Here is a 21,772-nt window from a genome sequence, read left to right on the forward strand (position 1 = left end):
TGCTCTTGGCGTGTGCAACACAAGCCTTCAAAACTCCACTTAAACGACTTGCCCAAGCAATTGTTCTTGTCTTTGGATTTGGACTTGAAATCGAGGATGATTTTCTTCATGAGGTCGTCAATGGCTGCGTTTGATGGAGCGCACACAAGGATCCTGGTACGTTTAGTCCTGGGGTTCCTGCTCATCACAGGTTCAACATTCTCTTCTTCCTGCATATGAAGGACACAAACGGGAGAGGGCGATCAGCCGATATTGACTCTCTCTCACTAACATCAACTCAGCCTTTTGTTCTTTCAAAGATCAAATTGATTAGAGTACGAAAGGATTATTTCCCTCGAAAAGTGATCCGCCAATCGACTGACAACCGGGTTCCTACTTACTGCTAGGTAAACAGAGGAATGTGGAGTAAGGAAACTTGGCCAACATTTCGCCGCGCTGGGAATCGAACCCGAGTCTCTTGCTTGTGAGGCGGGTGCTCTAACCACTGAGCTACAGGATTCCACATCAAAAGTTACATGCTTGATTGATACAAAGTAGAAATCCTCTAGGTCAGCAATTATTTTTCTGCATCTTTTCACTAACTCATTGTTGAGTGGCTGCTAGCTGGTATTTCGTGAAAGTGTGATTTTTGTATTTGTTATGTCTCGGCATCATATTTATCCAATTTGTCGGGAAGTGTTTAAGTTGCGAATGCTTTGGGTTGTGTTTCATGAAACAGCAATAAAATTGAGTTTTCTTGACCGTGCTTTCTCAAGTCTCTGTAATCAATCTGGAAGGAAGGGGACACATAAACAGGCTGAGTCTACGTCACGGTCTGCTAGTGTGATAGATCCCCAATTCGCTGTAACATAAACGGCAATTGGCAGTACCTGTCATCGTGGTAACTCTCGCAAGTGAAGTACACCTTAAATTATGGACCTGCACTTATAGGGAGGGAACGAACACAGAGGCCACCTGGTACAGTCTGCGAGGGTGGCCGAGATACACATCATGGGTATACAAAAGGGTGTGAGAACTGTTGCAAATCAAAGTGAAATTATGCATATATCTCGCTCTACCAGATATTGACTTGTACTTCCTAAAGGTCCCTAACAGAAGGCAGGTCAAAGCCCTGGGTAAAGAAACAAAAGCATGTGGGTGGGCGTATGTAGCCTCTAGGATTCTCGCCTCATCGACTGTTACTCCAGTCACTTCAGTACCTCATTCAGCAAACGATGCAGGAAACCCACAATGGTCTTAGATTTCCCTGTGCCCGGGGGCCCCTGAATGAGGCAGATCTTGGGAATTCGGGAATGTTGTTTAACCATGGTGTATGCTACGTTGATGGCTCTCTGCTGAAACTCATTGTACTCATTCTGCATGGAGAGAGAGAGAGAGAGGGGGAGAGAGAGATGGAGAGGGAGAGAAGGTGAAAAAAAACACAATAGTCAGACTAGAGTGAGGCATGCCTCCAACTATTCTAGAAATATAACTCAAGAACCTGCAAGTTTGCGGTAAGAACAAGAGACCATTCAGTCTCACGCCTGTTCCACCAATTTTTAGATCATGGCAGATATTTCAGTACTATTTCATTGTCTTTTATGATATTTCCCTTAACGCTCTTACACTGCAACTATTAAGCATCCCAATCAATTCTGTAGCTTCCTCGGGTAGTGCATGCACTCTCACAAGTTTCTACACGACGGACAAAAACAACTACTTTCCCTTCCAATCCAATCGTGTCACAGGATCTATAACATTCACCTGAACAGGCAGATCAGTTTAACGTCTCATCCGAAGGACGACACCTCTGACAATACAGCATACCTCCAGTGCTGCACTGGAGTGTCAGTATAAATAGTGAGCCTAAAGTCCTGACGTGGGCTTAAACCAACAATGTCTGCCTAACCCTAACCCCAGGCTGTTAAAACTACCAAGACGACACACGTTTGACATTTTCACTGTTAGTTTCAAGTTTCCATTTGTTTCAATTATATGAACCACAACACTCCAAAAGGTACGGAGACAGTCAATTTCATCTGACTTACAGCGGAGCTCCACTTTGCATCGTCCACCAAGTCTCTCTGCGTAAAGAATGGGGAACTGATTGAGATGACAGGCAGAGCCAGAGGAGTCTTGTGCAGAAAGAGCAGGGCCTTAAACTGTCGGATGGTAGTCACAAGGGAGCCGATGACTTCACACTTGATGGGCTGGCTTTTCACTGCGCTGACGTTCCCACGTGTCTGGACAGAGAGGTGTAGTGTAGATCCTCGCCCTGCTCCAACAGGGAAAACACACAGTCCAAGAAAGTCACAGAATACAAGGCAAAAACATTGTTTTTTTTGAGTTCTACTTGACTAACCACCAACGATTTATCTCGGGAAACAGGTTCTCCTCCCACCCCCACCCGATCACCCGCGGGGTACCACAAGGCTCCATCCTTGGCCCCCTTCTTTTTATCATTTACACGCTCCCTCTCAGCGCTGTCAGCCGCAGACATCCACTTCCACACGACAGCCAAATCAACTTCTCCTCCTCCAACTGCGGCTCCCAGTCCGCTGATATTCTGTCAGCTTGTCTGACGGACTTCAAGGCCTGGATGAGTGCAAATATCCTGCAGCCGAAGATCGGCAAGACGGAAGGCATACTCTTTGGCTCCTGTCAACGTATTCTTTCCTGCGGGTCCAAACTCCTCAACCTCCCCGGGCTCTCCCTTAGACCCACTGAAACCGTGTGCAATTTAGGCATCAGGTTCGATCCACAACTTTCCTTTCTCCCCCTCACCGGTTCCCTGACCAGAACCACTTTTTTCCACCTCCACATTGCCCGCACCTCACACTCACAGCAGCCAAAACACTCGTCCACGCCTTTGACACTTCCAAGCTGGACTTTTCAAATGCCCTCCTCGCTGATCTCCTCAGTTCTACCGTATATAAAATACAATTAATTCAGAACTCCGCTGCCCAGATATTAACCCGTCCTTGGAGGCTGCACTGGCTCCCAATTTCTGAACGGATCGACATCAAGATCCTCTCTCTTGTTTTCAAATCCCTTCATGCCCTTCCACCTCCCTACCTATCCGATTTGCTTACCACCCCACCACCCACTGCCTCTGCTCGGCCGGCTCCTCTGCTCACCATCGGTGGCCTTGCTTTCAATCACTATGCCCCAAAGCTCTGGAACTCTCTCCCCCAATCCCTCTGCCTTGACTCCTCTCTCCCCACTTTCAAATCCCATCTAAAGACCTTTTTTCATTGTGCCTACGGTCATCTCTCCCCTCCTTCTCCCCCTGGCTCGGGGTCAGACTCCGCCACTGTTAAGCCCTCCAGGACACCAGCCAGTGAGAAGGGCGCTATATAAATGTAAGTTATTGTTGGTTAGAATTGAGCTCCAATAAAAAGAATCAGTTTTCATTCTGCAATCCAGAGAACCATAACCATTAATAATAATCCTTTAATAATTTAATTTTAATAAATTATTTAAATTTTATTTTAATAATCATTGAAAGAATTGAGAACGTCTTCACGTGTTGTGGTCAGTATGGGGTGTGGTGGGGGTCCAAACATGGAGTGAATGACCAAACTATTTATTTATTTGGGTGGGGGGGGGGGGAAGAGAGATTGTAACCGGAAAGTGATGCGGCAATCAACTAACAACTGGGTTCCTACTTACTGCTTGGTAAACAGAGGCGTGTGGAGTAAGGAAACTTGCCTAAGGTTCCACCCTCCTCAAGAATTGAACCTAGGTCCTCTTGCTTGCCAGGCGAGTGGCTAACCACCTTGCTATGGGACTCGGCAATTATTATTATTAGATTGAAAGAATGATTCCCTGAATTATCGTTGTGGGAAATTGGATGTGTAGCTAGACGGAGCAATGGTCTATTACTGTAAGAATATATTCGGGATGCTTAACGTTTTTAAGTTTTTTGTTAATTAATCTCTGTATACCTTTTAGAATGTAACCAAACATTTATAGTCCTTTCAGTATAGCTGACTAGAGCGTGTGTTTTAATGTAGCCTAGGGGCCCTGAGAGGGTTGTGATAATCAGTCATAGCAGCCTTCTCCTCCCTATTCCTGGGTGTGTGTGTTAATTAGAATTAGCGAACGTAAAGATATATTGGCTTGACCCGGCTGAGGTCAGTTTTGATTAAGTTCCATCTTTTCCTTGGAGTGATTAAGTTCCATCTTTTCCTTGGAGTGAAAATGTTCACTCCTCAGAGATCTGAGTAATCGCATTTGATGTGGAAACAAAGAGGCTCAGAAAGGAGACACATTCCTCAGATACCTGCTTATCTCAAGGCTGAGAAACACACAGGCTGCAAAAGCCTCCCTAAAGTTTGTGGAAAACTATGGATCAGTTGCGAGGGGAAGCGGTGTTACAAACAGTTAAAAGAGAGATGTAACTTTGGAATAGTTTAAGGGTCAGAGCACTTCCCAGTGGAATCAATATCAATCTTACTGGATCTATGGTCTCAATTTTAAGAATAATTTAGGCTATTTGTATTACGTAATAAACTTTGGATTACTGCACCACCATATTAGTCGTCTCCATCCGAATCTCTTACATTATCTCAAAAGGTTGCTGTAAAGTAATGCTCTCCCAATGATTGTGAGGATCACCTTCCCCGTGTTACCTCCTTAACTCACCATCTGAAGAATAAGATGCCCTTGAGATATGGCCGAGGTGAACCTCAGGAGTGCCATCGACCATCTCATCTTGCAAGTATGGAATGTGACTCTGGAGCAGCCAGAGAAACACAACATCATCTTCCTTGGGTTGCTGATGTTTATTGAAGTTGGTGTCATGTAATGAAACTGAACAAATGGGGAGAAGATAATCAACAACAACAAACAACAAATTATATTTGATTAGTGCCTTTCAGTTGGGAGGATGCCCCAAGGCGCTGGACAGTCAGAGCTCCCCATTGCTGCTGTGGCTTTAACACAACAGTTGGGATAGCAACATGACATGGGACAGCATGCAAGTTTCTTTATCGTGCGATCATCTGAGGAAAGAGAAATATCCTGGAAGAACACAATCACTCAATATACCCATCATCATTACAAACACCAATATTTTGGACACCACTAGGGCCGGGCAAAGTGAAAGACAACCATCGAGGGAGAGAATCGAATAATAATACTTGCATTTCGTACAGCGCCTTATCATAACGTTGAGACGTCTCAAAGCGCTTCACAGGATACACTGTAAATTACAATCAAAAACATTTCCAATGCATAACAGAAACTTTATAGTATATTCTGTGAAGCGCTTTGAGATGTCTCAATGACATTATAAGGTGCTATCTCAAATGCAAGGATTATTATTATTGTTATTACTGCAAAGTAAAATGACTTGAGAGTGAAACACAACAGCCAATAGCACACAGCAGTGTCTCACCAGCAGCTCGTGAATGCAGGTGGGAAGCAGCCCTCCCACAGAGACCCACACTGCGATAACAATTATAAACCTTGCATTTGATATAGCGCCTATCCTAAAAAAAACATTTTTTTAAAAAAAAGGAATTATTACCCCCAGAAAAGCGATCCGCCAATCGACTACCGGGTTCCTACTTACTGCTAAGTAAACAGAGGCGTGTGGAGTAAGGAAACTTGCCCAACATTTCGCCCTCCTGGGAATTGAACCCAGGAGGCAAGTACTCTGACCACTGAGCTACAGTGATATCCTCATACAAAAGGTTTCTCACCTTGAAACTCTGCGCGATATATTTGCTCCTGCACCCAGTGGTTCTTCAGGGTGAGGGAGTTCTGGATCAGTCTGTGTGACTGTCTGGATTCTGTCCACTCTTTAGCGAGCTGCATAAAAGAAACGCGACACATCAGAGGTCTCAAAATTCCACAGGGTCTGAGGACTCAAGGTCATTCCCCATCACCCCCACCCGGCTCCACTGGCTCCCCATCCCTCAAAGTTAAAGTTCAAAATCCTCATCCTCACCTTCAAGGTCCTCCGCGGCCTTGCTCCCTCCTACCTACGTGACCTGCTAACCCCATTTCAACCTGTCCGCTCCCTCTGCTCCGCAGGCTGTAGCCTGATTCACGTCTCCCGCCTGGCCCACCCCACCATCGGTGGTCGGGGCTTCAATCTCTCTGTCCCCTTCCTTTGACATTCCATCCCACATTCTCTTTGCCTCGCTCCCTCCCATTCGTCCTTCAAGGCATGTCTTAAGACAGTCCTCTTTGACCGCACCTTCGGCCACTCTCCAGCCTCCCTTATCCCAAACCCCCTCCTCTTCTCGGGTCCAAATCCCCGACTGTCCAGTGCGTTTTGCCATCTTCCCAACGTGAAAGGCACTCTACAAATGTAATGTTTCCAAATTTTGGAAAACTGTCAAATTTCAACAAACCAGTTTCCGAATTTAATTAAAGAGTTGTGAGTCTCAACATCTGTGGGACAAGCCTCACTCACCTGTTCAAACGTGTTGAGCATCATTAAGGGGTAGTAGACACGGAAATACTCTTCGTATGAACTAAACTTCTGGGGCACCTCTCTGGGCGCAAACTCACACAGGCAATCAGGAGGTCCGAACTGGCTGAGCGAGTCAAACATCTGATAGGTCCACTTCAGGACATCCTTGATCAAGTACGAGGCGTCTCGGTTTTGCCGGTCGGCCAGGTCCACTTTGAGGCAGAGCGGATCCCGCAGTGGCTTGAACCTTACGTGGGGCTGAGCAGCGTAGCTGGGAGGAGTCCTAGTGGGCATTGCCGGGGGGCTGGCCGATGCCATGGCGTTTACCCCTTTCAGTGCTCGAAGGATGTTGGTCGTGGGGACGGGTTTGGGGAATGGAAAGGGTCTGGACACCAGAAGCTTCGACTCAGCTGGTTTTGGTAGCAGAGGCTTACCGACTTGTTTAATCTTACAATTCGGTAGCATCTCCATTTCGGAAGCAAGCTGAGCATTTCGGGAGGTGGAGCTGGAGGCAAACCGCTTGGAGGTTGTAGCTCTGGAACTCTTTGAGAGAGAGACAGGCAACGCTGGCGTGGCGAATACTACGTCAGATTTCGGTCCGGGTAGGGGTGGCTGTTTCTTCTTTAAGATCTCTGCGTTAACAGATGGATCTGCATGTTCTAGCTGCTGACAGCCAGCCTCCTCTTTTGAATTGCCATGGTCGCCTTCTTCTTTGGCATCTTCACTATCCAGGTCCATATCTACAGGATCTCTCTGGGTCAAGTTGAATGCATCAACGTCTTCCTGATTTTCATTGTCCAAGTCCTTATCGACAGGATCGTGCTGGGTTAAGTTGAAGTCATGATGGTCGTTATCCTCATCTCCAATCATGTGCAATATAGGTTCCTTGGTGCAGGCCCCGTCTGGCTTCCTACACTGCGGAACTCTACAGAAACTGTGATGGCCATAGTTGGATTACTGTGCTTTTCCCTAGACGTAAAATGGCCACTGTGATTCTCTGACATGCTAGAGAATGAGAAAGAACTGCCACGTCCTGCTTCTTCTGTGGGCAACAGCTGGGAAGACCGAGGGTGTGAAACTGTGCCTTTCTTCGTCTCCTTCCTCTTTTTCAGTGTGCTCGAGTGTTTAGCCTGTCTCAAGTACTGGCGATCTTGAGAAGCTAACAGCCGTAGATTTTTACAGGTGGTCAATTTCTGAGGTGAAATCAGCTTGGTCTTCTTGCTTCGGGTATGCTCAATGGTGCCCTTCGCTTGACCGTAATTACGCAGTTCGTTCAAGCTATCAAGACTGCCCTGGGAGAGATCAAAGGCTTTGCGGGTCTTCTTCTTGAGCCCCAGTTTCTCAACCAATGATGTTGGTTCAGGCCGTTTACGGACCTTTTTCTGTTGTAAACTCAAAGGAGGTTTGTCTGACGGTTTGTCCGTCTGTAGGTCCTTGGAAGGGGATTTGAAGCCAGTTGTGAACGATCCTCCAGAGCTTTTTCCCTCCAGGCTAGAGTGACGTGCATTACTACTTGGGCAAACATTTCCCGCACCCTTCCTCGAGTGAGCACTCGAGTTTGCCTTCTTCTCGCTTGGGCTGAACTTGCTTAAGTCTTTTCTTGGGCTGGCCTGTGTTGAGTACTTGTCTCTTGCCTTGACCTGTAATGAGCTTTTCTCTTTTGCTTTGGAAAGTGGTAAACTAAACGTATCAGACTTCCTACTTTCACCCGTCGCCTGCTTCACAGGCAGTTTTTTTGCCAACTGACCCTTGGGTGCTCCTGTATTTGCAGACACAAGTTTCTGCTTATTTTCGCCTGGAAGTAGGAAACCTTTTCTGTTCGGGTCGCTAGTTAAGATGTTTTTTTCTCTATGTTTTCCTTTCAGAAGGTCAGATGCGGAGTAGAAAGCGGACACCGCATGTGAAGCCTCGCTCTTGTTGACGTGAGATTCATCCGAGTCTTCTTCATCGGTTGTACTCCCAGAAGAGGAACTGCTCATCCTCAGCACTGGTTGTGGTTGCTCCAGGTGAAGTTCTGCCCTGCTGGCCACCTTCTCAATCATTTCATCAGTTGCATAATCGGTATCGTAGCCCCACTCGTTCAGTATGTCCAGGTCTACGTCGCTGTACCCTGGCTGATGATAGGTGGTACTAGAAGGTTCCACCACCGTCACTTTGGCCACCGTGGCTTGCCCTTCCTGTGGCTGAGTGTCTTCCCAAACAGAATAGATTTCTTCTTCAGTTTCAAACTCGAAAAACTGCGAATCGTCTTCCTCAAATACAACGCTTTCCTTCGGATGACTTACATGTTTGCTGAATGTGGTGTCAGAGGTACCGTGGTTTGAGGCTTTATTTCCTTCAGAATGTGTGGTGCCCGGGATTGAATCTCCAATACCATCTGGATTCTTTGCATCACATGCCTCAAGTTTTACTGTGCTGCCCTTCAGGTTTGGCGAGTGTGAATCAGCAACAATTATTCTTCTGTTCTCGTTGGTAGTCAAGTCATGAACAAATGAACTAGACTTGGGGATTTCTCCCTTTTGCACACAAAAGGAACCTTTAACTTTCCTATTAATCGTCTCTGGAAACTGCATAACACAAGACTCCTGGGTCAAACCGTCAGAGAAATTAGCGCACTTGGAGGAAGCTGCCAGCGAGAGCCGAGTAAGATCCCGATTGATCTCAGAATTAGTTAGTAAGCAGACATCAACATTGTGCCTTTTCTTCAGCTTAATCCTTAATGCATCAAATGGGATGTCACTGTCATCATCATCATCATCATCCAACCTGCTAGGACTGCACTGACCTGGCTTTGGCGAGGCACAAGAAGTTTTTGGACTGTGAGGATCTGTTGTGCCTTTTGAAGACAATGTACCATCTGAATTTGGTGACTTGCGTCTATCGGCAGAAACTGAAGCCAGTGTTTGTTCCTGATGAGGCATCGACGTATCTGGTGTACAGTCCCCACCTCGGATAGGTTCCTTGGGCTTCAGGTTGGAATCCCAATCACTCAGCTCGCCACCTGATTGCCCACGACCAACCCTTGAGTTTGCACAATCCGTGTCCGTGCTTTCTTTACGAGGGGAGCTTGCTTCTTCTTTATCCATCTTTGTCTTGCGATTGAAGATCTTCATCTTGTTATTCAGATGCAACAGTCGGGCTCGATCCAACTTAAACATGTTGCTTTTTTCAGGCTTAGCGCAAGGCACATTGGCTTTGTGAGGCGACTCCGGGATGACCTGTGCGGAATTACACAGCGTAGGAACCTTGGCACCAACATGGTCATCTTCAATTTTTGTAGAGACAAGACGCCACGTGCTCTCTCGCATTGGCTCAGCGCCGTCAGTTGAGGGAAGTGGTTTTATTTGGCCATTATCTTCAGGGTGAGAAATAGGACCAGAGCCCCGCGTGGATGAGTCCGTATGTTCCGCTGCTGGCTTGTATTTGCTGTGGGGATCCCCCAGAGACTCCTTTCTGACGGGATCAGAGGTTTCCTTAAACATTTCACGCAATTCGTCATCCGTAACTATATCAAAACTAACTTTAGCAGAGCTGGTCTCCTGAGGGAATGTACTGCTATCACACGAGTGGACGGGGGTCATGGCTGGTTCGACAGACGACTCTGACGCCCCCGGAACCTCACAAAGATTTTCTACGCTCCTAGAATTCACTGGCTTTTCTTGGACAACATTTGACTGAAAGGTGATACTTCGGGATACTGCACTATCTGGTGGTTCAGGACCACTGTTACAGTACTCTGTTATCCTCTCACACACCGACCGTTCCACTTTCTCTTGCTTAATCAGAGAGCAAGGTAGGACGCCTCCTCTACCAACTCTGCTCGGTTGCTTCACTTCAGACACTTGATTTTTTGCCAGTTTGACTATTTCTATCAAGCAGGTCTTTAGTTCCTGCTGTTCTTTGTGGCTCAGTTGCCAGCCCAGGATGAAAGTGTTCCTTAGCTGCAGGTTCAGTTTATCCAGGAATTGTTGTGACGTGCCTCTCTGCTGAGACTGGCAGCCCTCCCTCAGGAAACACCGAACCAGCTGGACGCAAGCTTGCTGGACGGAGTTGGTGACGGAGGAACAAACTCCCGAGGACTTGGCGGCCAGCGAGGTGGACGTAATCCTGCAGTTGCCCGGCGTCCCCGCTTTCTCTTTGTTCTGGTTGAACACCCAGGCGGGGAGGTTGGCGCACTTCACCAGCATGTCCACCCATTTCTGCGAACTGTACCACAGCATGTGCAAGTTCTTCTTGTTCCTGTGCAGCTCCACGATGCACACCATGATCAGAATGAAAAAGCCGGCCACTTTGTCACAGGAGTTGACCTTGCGGTCCAAGACGTCCTTGATCTCGGAGTGGATATGGTGCACCACCTCCCCAATGTACACCACGCCCAGGTTCTTCAAGTCCATAACAGAATTGACGAAGGGGATGAACCAGAGGAAGGTACTGTTGTGGACTCGCATGTCCTGCCCGATATCACACTGAAGCACGTGCACCAGAGTTTGCATTTCATCGTACATATTTGGATAATAATCCGGGCATATTGCATTCTTCCATCCAGTATCCTGAAAGAAAAAAAACACCACACAGAAATGTGGTAATATTTCTGTCAAGGTACGTCAGGTGTGCAAGTCAACAGAGAACAATACATGATCTTTTAAAAAGGAATTGGATAGATGCTTGAAGAAGAAAAATATTAATAATCCTTGCATTTGATATAGCACCTCATTAGGTCATTGAGATGTCTCAAAGCGCTTCACAGAATATACTCTAAAGTGGAGTGGCTGCGCATTTTGGGAGGGGTTGGCTCGGGTCAGGGGTAGCAGGCAAACGCCTACCTCGATCCCTCGCCGATTACTATCTCGATCACAACCTCAGTCCCTCGCCAGTCACTACCATACACCCTCGCCGGTCGCTGTTTGCTCACCCGAGGCCTCTGCTCTGGCTGCTTTGACTTCATCACTTGTGTCTTCGGCACAGGGCAAAGGTTAGTCGGCTCTCCCTAATCCCAGTCCGCTTCTCCAACGCCTCCGTTATCATAGCTGCCCGCCCGGGGCTTTTTGTGCTATCTGCCAATTTATTTGAGGGATTGTTGGTCAGGACACTGTGAGAGAGAAGCTCTCTTCCCTTTTCGAATTGTGCCATGGGATTTCTTACATAGGTACCTTGTTTTGCCTTTTGGTATTGTAGTCATAAACAATCTGGCTGCACGAAACCAAGTTGTCATCATAATCACCATCACCATCATCCAAATCGCTCTTTATTCTTTTGCTACTGTTGAAAAATACGTAGAATAAACAAATGTTAAACAGGACAGATAGATATTTGTTAGGTCAGGGTATTAAGGGATATGGGACAAAGGCGGGTAACCCTTATTCCTGGTTCTATGTTTTCTACATTAAAGATATATGTACAATGCCAACGTTTAGCGTTGTATACATCGATGACCTGGATTTGCAGACAAGGCGAGTGAAAAGCTAAAAGTTACATTATAAGTCTGAAAAAATATTGGCAGGTACAGGTAATTTTGTTTTCTCTCAGCCAAGGGAGGCATCTCACTGTTCTGCACTGGCATATTCTGTTCTGGGTGAACCTCTTGGTTCAAAGTCACTCACCTCACATTGTTACGAATGTTTTCGATCTCCTTGTTGTAGCTATGGCTGCCGGTAATGGTCTGGAATGCCTCCATTGGGTCAATGAGTTGACCCCACACCTTTGATCCAAGTCGATCGAGGATTACCATGAAGCACTGCAAGGCCGGCCAGAATGGATCAGAAGTGTCGTCTATAAGTCAAGTAATATGTAAGGTCAACAACTTGCATTTATATACAGCGCCCTTAATGCAGCGCAGTATTTCGGAGCAGAGCTTAACAGTGACGGAGCCGAGGGGAGGGAGGAGGTGACCATAAGCACGGTCTTCAGTCGTGATCTAAAAAAAGGGGGACGAGTGGGCAAGGCGGAGGGATTGGGGGAGAGAGTTCCAAAGCTTTGGGGTATAGTGGCTGAAAGCACGATGATCAGTTCAAAACGAGCAGATTATTTAGAAAGAAACACCAACAATGAATGCTTGCGACTGAGCAAAAAAAAAATCAGCTTTCAATCACATGCACTACAGCAAAACACATTGCGTAAGTTGAAAGCAACAGTATGATGATGACCGCAGGAAATATTTTTGTCACAAACCCTCTGCTTTCTCTCAGCCAGAAGAGACACCTGTTTCTGTCAGAGGCATCTTCAGTCGATTTCTGTTTGATGTTATTTGCATACTTATTTGCATACGGGTAAAGAAAGTCAAATTTCATAGGCAATGACTGCTGCCCAGTACCTAGTTTTCTGGACAATAGCAACATCCCACGCACGATGATCACTCAGAAGTTGGCTATTTTTCTATATTTTGTTTAACAACAGCCTCCGAGATACTGTCCCAGGTTACGACGTTACAATGGGGTTCCCCCGTATTACACTGTGATAAGCGTGCACAGGGATATCTTTCTACCCCACATAGAAACTTACCCTCTTCGCTTTTCTTCATGGTGTTCAGGATGGAGTTCATAAAGTCGTTCTGCTTGTCTTGGGCAAGGAGCAGCGAGTCCATCGCTTGCTCATCCAGCACCATAAACAGCATGCAGATACCTACACGGAACGCTTTCATTATTCCCAAAGACTAAATGCAAACTTGCTTTAATAATAATCCTTGCATTTGGTATAGCACCTTATCACTTCCGTTGAGTCGTCACAAAGCACTTCACAGAATATATTGTAAAGTGGAGCCACTGTGCATTTTCTGGGCAAAACGTCATGGATTGAGCCCCAATTTTTTTTGTTGAAGGGATTATTACCCCCTAGAAAGCTCTGCTAATCGACTAACAACCGGGTTCCTACTTACAGCTATGTAAACAAAGAATAATATTTAATATTAATAGGAAATAGCCTCAACCAAATGATGGCAACAGCGACGGAACAGCGCCCTCCAGTTCTGCACTGAAGCGCCAGCCTGGGCTATGAACTCAAGGCTTGACAGAAGGCTTGGACAATCTAAATGGCTACAGACACATGTGCAGATATTTTTCCAATCTGTAGACATGCTCAGGTTCCACTTGAGTGGTAAAGAATGAGTGCAGTGAGTGGAAGAGTAAATTCCCCCCACAACCTTCCCCACAAACAAGCTCCATTGCCCTCACACAATTTGTTTTGCGAAGGCTTAAAAGTTGACAAAAATGTAATGTTCTTGGCATAAAACTCACCAAGCCAGTAGTTCTTGTGGTTGGTTATGTCATATAGATGGGGTGGCAGGAGAATCAAGGTAGTTTCTGTGTCAACAGAGTTGTAGATATCAGAATTCTCAAAGAGATCCAGCTCAATGACCCTGAGTAGGCAGGTGATCACTTCCTGTAGGTCATAGAAATCATCTCGCTCCACCTTCCCCAGAGACCTGGCAGTCAGGATCGCCCATTTCCTAACCTAGACACAGATAGACACTGATAAGGATGCACAAGCTGTGAGAAACAAATGATTTAAGATGAGAGCTCTTCAAACTTACGAGACAGCTCAGAGAAGACCTTTATTTGTGGTTTATAAGATGCTAGTTACTTTCACCTACGCCAAGGCAACAGATTGAGGATTTTGAAGGGTAATTTCAGGACTGTTATGGACACCCTATTATTTGAGTTCATTTACCTGCTTTCTTTTATGCTGTTGTGCCTTTTGCATGTGTTGGTTGAAAAGCTGCAGTAAAGCCTGTGAGCTGTGGCAATCTTGATGTCTGTGCTGTATGAAAGCTCACGCATGTGCATTAATGTTATGTAAGTGGTATTGCTTTAAGAACATTTTAAGATCTGTGGAGCTTATTTTATTTAAAGATAAATGCGCCATTGGTGACATCAACTCTGCAATGGTAACCAATTGGGCAGGAAAACAGGATTGTGAGTATTCGGTGTGCAGGGTCACAGAGATGCAATGTTGTTTTGGCGGAAAAAGAGGCTGGTTGTAAAATGTATCATTAAACAGGGAAAAACACGATTGGATGATCCCTAGCAACTAGAATGGGATAATTGCCCTTAAAAAGAGTGAGCCTGCTAGTCTCCTGGTTGCTGTTTACCCGATGACATCAAGAAGTACATGCCTGACTGATACTGAGTAGTCCTCTTGGTCAGCAATTGTTTTTGCTGGTGCTGAGTGGCTGCGAGCTGGTGTTTAGTTAAAGTGTGACTTTAGTGTTTATTATTTCTTGGTGTCGTATTTATCCGATTTGTCGGCAAGTGTTTAATGCTAATGCTTTGGGTTGTGTGTTTCATGGAACAGCAATAAAAATTCTGTTGACTTTTCTTGACCGTGTTTTCTCCAGCCTAATCAATCTGAAAGATTGACACATAAACAGGTTGAGCCTACGTCATAGTCTGCCAGTGCGAGACTGCTAACAGAAGCTTCCCAATGCAAATGGCAATTGTTAGTACCTGTTGTTGTGGTAACTCACTAGTGAAGTACACCTTAAATTAGGGACTTGCACTCATAGAGAGGGATCGAACACAGAGACCACGTGGCACACTCTGCGAGAGTGGGCGAGATATACATCGCGGGTGCACAAAAGTGGTGAGAACTGTCACAGGACAGACATCAGGAAGTCTTGCTTCACAAAGCTAAGGACTTGAACGGGTTACTTGGAAGGGTGGTTGAGGCCAGGACACTGAAAACATGAAGAATCAGCTTGATGCTGCACTGGGAAGATGGTAGGCTGAGTGTTCTGGAAAGATGAAATCAAATGGGTCAAAGGGGCTTCTTCAGGTGAAGCCCTCTTAAAATGATGATGGCGGAGCACGATTCCGAGCCTGGGGGAGGTGACGCAGCATTACAGACCTAGAAAGTCAAAGGTAATACTGTATACCGAGGCCAAATTAGCAGATCTCAGATTAGCAAATCAGGGCTCTGCAATTTCTCTGCCTCCTGGGGTTCAGGAGTGGGGTGGGAGAGTGGGGGGAAGAGTGAGGGGGACATTCATGATTTCCACTGCTGATCATTATCCAGGATTTCTGCTGGAAACAACCTGTAGAACATCCTCAAGTGAGAACATCCAGCTCAGCTGCAATGAGTTATACCAGGGTTCTGCAATTGGTGGCTCGCGGACTGATTTCATCCACCACTCCACCATTCTGGCAAGCAATGGAGATACCACTCACACCCTTACCATTACACGAGACACATTAAGCCTCTCGCACAACAACTTGTAATATACAGTGCCATTCACGCAGGATAGCGCAGCCTCTCGGAGCTCTTAACAAAGGCATTGTTTGACACCGAACTGGGGAGAAAGGGGAGGTGGCCGTAGAAGAGGAATGTCTTCAAGTGCGATCTGATTACATTCAAATTAAGATGACTCACCGTTTCATTAGGATGCACCAGCAGTAGGTAGATCCCAGGATGTTTATCAAATGCCTGGAAGGAGAAATTCACCTTCTCCATTTTTGTAAGAGCCTCAATGCATAGTTGACCTGAAACAACAAAGGCTATTTGAGTATTATACGGTGTGATTATAGCTGGAGAGGGTACCAGAAGGGAGGTTTTGGCTGTTTCAGAATACAACAAAGTCTTAAACAAAAAAAGGCAATTTGTGAAAAACTCAAATTACTATTGTGAGTCGCAACTGATCCGCACTTGGGTGGTGGTCTCTGGAAAAACACCCAGATATTTTTAGTTTAGATAGGTCAAATAATGGGTTCAGTGGGAGACTGAGCACGGGAAAGTCAGCCTGTAGTGACAAATTGTCTGTGTCGTCTCTGCTCAATAACCGATTTATTCCAATGTTCAAGGAGAAACTAGTCTCGAACGAGTGTCCCAAAAAAACAGTCACGCTATTGCAAAATGCGGTCGCAAAGCTGTTCCAACCCGGGACAAGAACGAACAAAAACTCGCAACGCCGTGTATGTTTGGTGTTACATTTGCAACAACTTGCATTTATATCTATATTACCCATTACGCAGGGTAGAGTCCCGGAGCGCCTACACTCTGTGCTGAGCCAAGGTTGCAGAGGTGACTGCACTTTAGTCAGTGTGATGAATCTGCCCAGTGATGAGGAACAGTGTGGAGTGATGTCTGAACTGAAACAAAGGCCACCTAGTACTCTTTGTGTTAACAAAATTTGCGTGTAACAACACGGGTGAGAACGGTTGTAATGTGTAGCATGGTAGGCCCCAGAGTAATGCACAAGGTCAGGGTTACTCACTGAGGCCTTCGTCCAACAGCAGGTATGGGTACTTGAGAATCTCCAGGATGGGGACCCGCAGGTTGTTCTCTAAGTCGGGCCCCGTGTAGCCACAGAGCTGAATCTCTTGCTCGTTTTCAATCAAAAACAACTCGTCATCCTCCAGTTCGGCCTTTAAAGCATTTTCAAAATGGTCAATCAAACGCTTGGTCTCCAGTTTGCACAGAGCCTGTAGGAGTCAATCACCAGACATCAGCAACTCACCAAATTTACCCTCCGTGACTTTAAAAATATCGTAAGTGGTTACATTCTGCAATTAGACAAAAGGGGTAGCAAACAGGGGTTACCACGCTGGAGACAACTGACTGCTCATTTGTGGGAAGCTGATTGCTCTCATGGCAAGGGATGGTGCACTGCCCAGAAGGATGTACGATCATTTGGGGGAGTGGAGTGGGGGAAAGAGAGAGAGTGTGAGTGAAAGAGGAAGAAAAAAATCACAGCAAGCCCAATCCTGTCCAAACCTAAGGTCCACAAATTACCATTTTCCAACAATCAGGAGCCTTTAACATGCCTCCCTACCCACCTCCTCAACCCAAAGAAGTTGAGGCTAAAGGTTCTCCAGTCATTACGGAGTTACCATTGGAATGCAAGAATTGCTAGACGAAAGAAGATCAAGGGCCATTCAGTTCACCTTCAGGACCACCATCCTGACAGTCACTTTGGCAGTCGCTTGCACAGTTCATGTCCAAATTATATAGTGTATCTTGCGAAATTATTTCTTAAAAGAAATCGATTGAATTTGCTTTTGAAAGAATCAATACTTTCTGCTTCCACCACATCCCTAGGATCTTGTTCCAGACATTTGCCAGGACTGAAATGAAGGCATGAGTCACACAACACAGTTGAGCAGTACACCTTTATCTCCCACCCTTGGGTCTGTACATCACCTTGTGTTTTGCATGGACTTCATCGCGTGCTTGATGATATTCCACCACACACTCCAAGCAGTAGCAGAGATCTTCATTGGCTGCTTTCACTTCTTGTGAGGAGAGCTCACCCGAACAATACTGGAGTAAAAACTGGACGGTTGTCTGGCCTCTTGGGGTGCACCAACGGCACGTGCTCATCTTACCCTCTGTAACAGGAGAAACACAACTCAGCCAAACGCTCAGCAGACAGTGTGCGACTGAACTGTTGGCTCACTGCATAAATACCCAACACTAACTTTCTAATAGTCACATCCCCACTGGCGACACCCATAGGGATTTCAGCCGCAATACACAAAGCATTCAGACAAACAGATGTGTACATTACTAAATGTGTAGCACTCTCCATCTCTTTCATAGGCACAGAACCCACTTCATGGGTTAGTCCTTTGCTCCCTGTCTCTGTACCAGGTGCACTTCCCTTAATTATTCTGAACTAATCAAAGACTTCCAGTAATCAGTGTGCTGGATCTTTAGATCACCTGAGGGTACGTCTGGAAAAACAGCAGAGACAGAACAACAAATTACATTTGTATGGTGCCTTTCATGTCAGGATGACATCCCAAGACGCTGGACAGTTAGGGATCCACACCTGAACTGGTGGTTGGATCAGGAAGGGTGTAGGGTAGGAGGGTGACCAAAGGCACAGTCGAAGAGGAGGGTCTTGAAGGAGGCAAGGCAAGGCGGAGGGACTTTGGCTGGAGTTCCACAGAGTGCGGGCAGAGTGGCTGAAGGGCCGCCAGCCAATGATGGGTGGGCAATACAGGGGAAGTGAAGTAGGCTGGAGCCCACTGAGTGGAGGGAGTGGACAGGTTGGTAGGTGGTTAAGAGGTCACAGAGGCAGGAGCAAGGCCATGGAGGGCTTTGAAGGTGAGGACCAGGAGAGGATCTTGAACTGTATCCTCTGAGTGATGGGGAGCCAGTGGATCCAGGCGAGGATGGGGGTGATTGGGTTGCGGAGCCTGGTGTGGGAGCGGACACAAGCTGCAGAGTTCTAAATGATCTGCAGCCTGTGGAGGGAGGAGTCGGGGAGGCCGACACAAGGGAGTTTGCGTAGTCGAGCCTGGATGTGATAAAGACACAGATACATGGTTCAGATCCATAAGAACTTGCCAGGTGAAAGAAGAGCAAGTTCCATCTAGTTCCCCTTCCACTATCCTGGCAGTCACTTGACATGTCGTGTCCCAAATTATATACTGTATCCCGAGATATTAGTTTCTAGCAGAAATCTATGTGATTTGTTCTTGAAACAAACACTTTCTGCTTCCACCATCTCCTTAGGAAGCCTGTTCCATCCAGACAAGTTGTTTTGGTGCACACACAAATCTGGGATCACTTGCACTGTGCCATTGTATGTGACGCTTACCAGAGTATATGAAAGTGAAACTATTTTATTAAACTTTCAGTATCGTTTCCCACATTTCCGTCCTCTTTCCTGCTGCTCTCAGACAGTCTGCCTTTGAGCACCTCTACCTCACTGTAAACAATCCTATCTCCACAGTGCAACCACTCCTCCTGTAAGTCTGAAAAGGTAGACTGCGTGAGGGAGTCAAATTAATTTAATTCAATGCAATGACAAACTCACTGAAGCAAACTGAACCGGATCTATTGAGTTTTTGTTAATTTGTCTCTCCCTCATATTAATAAAACCCGGAATAAACAGAAACAAAGCACCCACAAGTCAAATTGGCTTGTCTAATACAGTAAGGACACCAACATCTAACAATCTTTCTCCAGGCATTCTGAAGCAAAGCAAATTTACATAGGTTCCCTTTAGACAGAACACAGTTATAAATACCCGTGTAGACTTGCCATCACTGGAGTGATTCGACTGTATTCTTTAGCTCCTGTACAACTGTGGCCACTGCACACGACCAAACTCAATCCTCAACATAATCACTGCTTCACACAATCCATGTGGTTCTCACACTCAGGACTTTTCCTTGAGGTTTTAATAAATGTTTGTATCACCAGGTAGTGGGTTCAAACCCCTCAAAATACCTTGAGCTCACAATCCAGGGCTTGAGCTCATAATCCTGGCCTTGAGCTCACAGCCCAGACTACAGTGCAGTACTTGGAAACACTGCATTCATTAGTGGAGGTGCCATGCTTTAACTCTTGCTAACCATGTGCCATCTGCCTGATCTGCTGATACATGTAAATATTAAAGATTCCACAAAAAAAGAAGCAATGTGCTCCCTTTTTGATTACAAGACAGATTGCTAATTACCTTCCGCCTGTGACAGTTCAGGTGGTCGTTAAACGATCCCGGAGCACTTCTCAAAACAGAATGGAGCTTCTCTCAGTGTCCTATCCAACAATCCACCAGAAAAAATAATTGCTCACTTCACAGCTGTTTGTGGGACACTGCTGTGTGTCAGTACGCTCGACAGGAAATCCTATGATGTGCTTCGAGTCATTTAATAATACGCAAGAGAGCTCTATCAACTGTTTTTTTTAAAAATAGGCTTGATGGGCCAAATAGTCTCAGCTCCTGCGTTATAATTTGACTGACTGTTTTACAGAAAGTATGAGATGCAAAACACACATCTTTCAGTATTCTAAAAGCCCACTGAAAGACTGCAACAAAAAGTGTTTCTTTTTGTTTCCATCTGTAGTCTGGCACCTTTACCCGGTCCACTTAAAAGGCATCCTGTTTATGCCATTTAAAAAGTGAAGCAAAAGCAATTAGGAGTAAACTTGATTCATCCATTAGGGAGAAGGAAATAACAAGGTAATTGGGAAAGGCGAAGGCTTGTGTGTCGTACAGACATTGGCATGCAAGCTAGTTAAACAAAAAATAACCAACCCATGCGATGTTAATTATTTTGCAGTCAAACTGGAATGGCATATGCAACAACAACACATGACATTTGTATTGTGCTGTACAAATATCATTTGTTGCTGCACACATCCACCTTTCTGCAGTAGCATCAACAGATTTAGCCACAGAGTGGGGATTGGCGCGCCTCACCGCAAACTCGTCGATAATAATAATAATAATAATAATCCTTGCATTTGACACATCACCTTTCACATCAGGGGAATGTCTCGCAGTGCTTCACAGGAGATACTGTAAAGTGTAGTGACTGAATTTTCCAGCCAAACAACTTGGTTGGGCTGAACGGGCCGCCGTGGTCGTGTGCTACCAGCCCCAGTACTCCATCCCCCGGACACACGCGCATGCACACGCGCATGCACACACGCATGCACACAGCACCCCCATGCGTGCGTACACACACACAGCACTACCTCCAGCGCGCGCACACACATATATACACAGACACAAACACGTGTGTGTGTATATATATATACACACCCACACACAGCACACACATCCACGTACACACACATCTGTACACATACACCTGTATACACAGCCACCCAGACACACACGGACACCTCTCCCAGGCAGGTGCACCCCCCACCCCGGGTACATGTACCCCTCCTCCTCCTCCTCCTCCTCCCCTCGCGCCACAACACCCTCGAGCCCCGGCGGCGCTCTCTCCCGTCTTGTCGCCGCGAGCCTCGGTCAGCGACGAAAAGCGGCGCTCCGGCCGCGGCTTCAGGGCCGCGAACTGACGTACCGGATCCGGGCCCGGGTCCCGGCCGAGTCCCCGGCGGCGCGAGTGGGCCTCGGGCTCGGCCTCGGCAGCTCCCGCCGCACTGCGCGGCTCAGCTCCCGGCCGGAAATGAGGTCACCCGCCCCGCCCCCTACAGTTGCCCCGCCCCCTACAGTTGCCCCCGCCCACTCACACACACACACACACACAAACATGCCCTACACGCAAGAATTATTATTATTATTATTATTATTGTTATTATTGTTATTAAGAGCCCCCTGACCCGCTTGCAGGGCACGAAGGGCTATCGGTCAGTTCGCGATGTCCGCAAGACCGGCCTGCAACGCCCCCAAACCCCCCCGGTCTCGCCCCTTCCAGAAAACCTACCCTACCCTACCGGGTCGCAGCATTCGAGCGACAGTAAAACTCCCGTATCAGTTGGGGAAAAAATACATTTAACGTGACTTACGCAAAGTACGAGTTACGTTCAAACTTGCGTAGCATATAAACTCTTGAACGGGACTTGCGCAGATGTACGGCTTAGGCGATGATACGACTTATGTAGATCAGACTCGTGCGAGTTTTACTCTATTTTTTAAACTAGTCCCCGGCGCCCTGGCCTCCTGTAACCTTCCCC

General features: G+C 46.5%; 1 protein-coding gene across 1 annotated transcript in view; it reads right to left on the bottom strand.

Annotated features, from left to right (window-relative positions):
* The window catches only part of setx (senataxin), a 35,459-nt gene extending 14,265 nt beyond the window's left edge, over positions 1-21,194 (bottom strand). Inside the window, 15 exon segments of the mRNA XM_007902753.2 lie at positions 53-209; positions 1,200-1,355; positions 2,028-2,254; positions 4,627-4,794; positions 5,688-5,796; positions 6,407-7,275; positions 7,278-10,956; positions 11,557-11,665; positions 12,007-12,175; positions 12,905-13,024; positions 13,636-13,852; positions 15,767-15,876; positions 16,608-16,815; positions 17,534-17,721; positions 21,160-21,194. Of these exon segments, the coding sequence (XP_007900944.2) occupies positions 53-209; positions 1,200-1,355; positions 2,028-2,254; positions 4,627-4,794; positions 5,688-5,796; positions 6,407-7,275; positions 7,278-10,956; positions 11,557-11,665; positions 12,007-12,175; positions 12,905-13,024; positions 13,636-13,852; positions 15,767-15,876; positions 16,608-16,815; positions 17,534-17,713 (6,478 nt within the window). The 5' untranslated portion in view covers positions 17,714-17,721; positions 21,160-21,194.
* Between the last annotated feature and the right edge of the window lie 578 nt (positions 21,195-21,772).

This window comes from Callorhinchus milii, unplaced genomic scaffold (genome assembly GCF_018977255.1).
Source record: "Callorhinchus milii isolate IMCB2004 unplaced genomic scaffold, IMCB_Cmil_1.0 Scaffold8, whole genome shotgun sequence".
In the NCBI taxonomy this organism is placed as follows: domain Eukaryota; kingdom Metazoa; phylum Chordata; class Chondrichthyes; order Chimaeriformes; family Callorhinchidae; genus Callorhinchus; species Callorhinchus milii.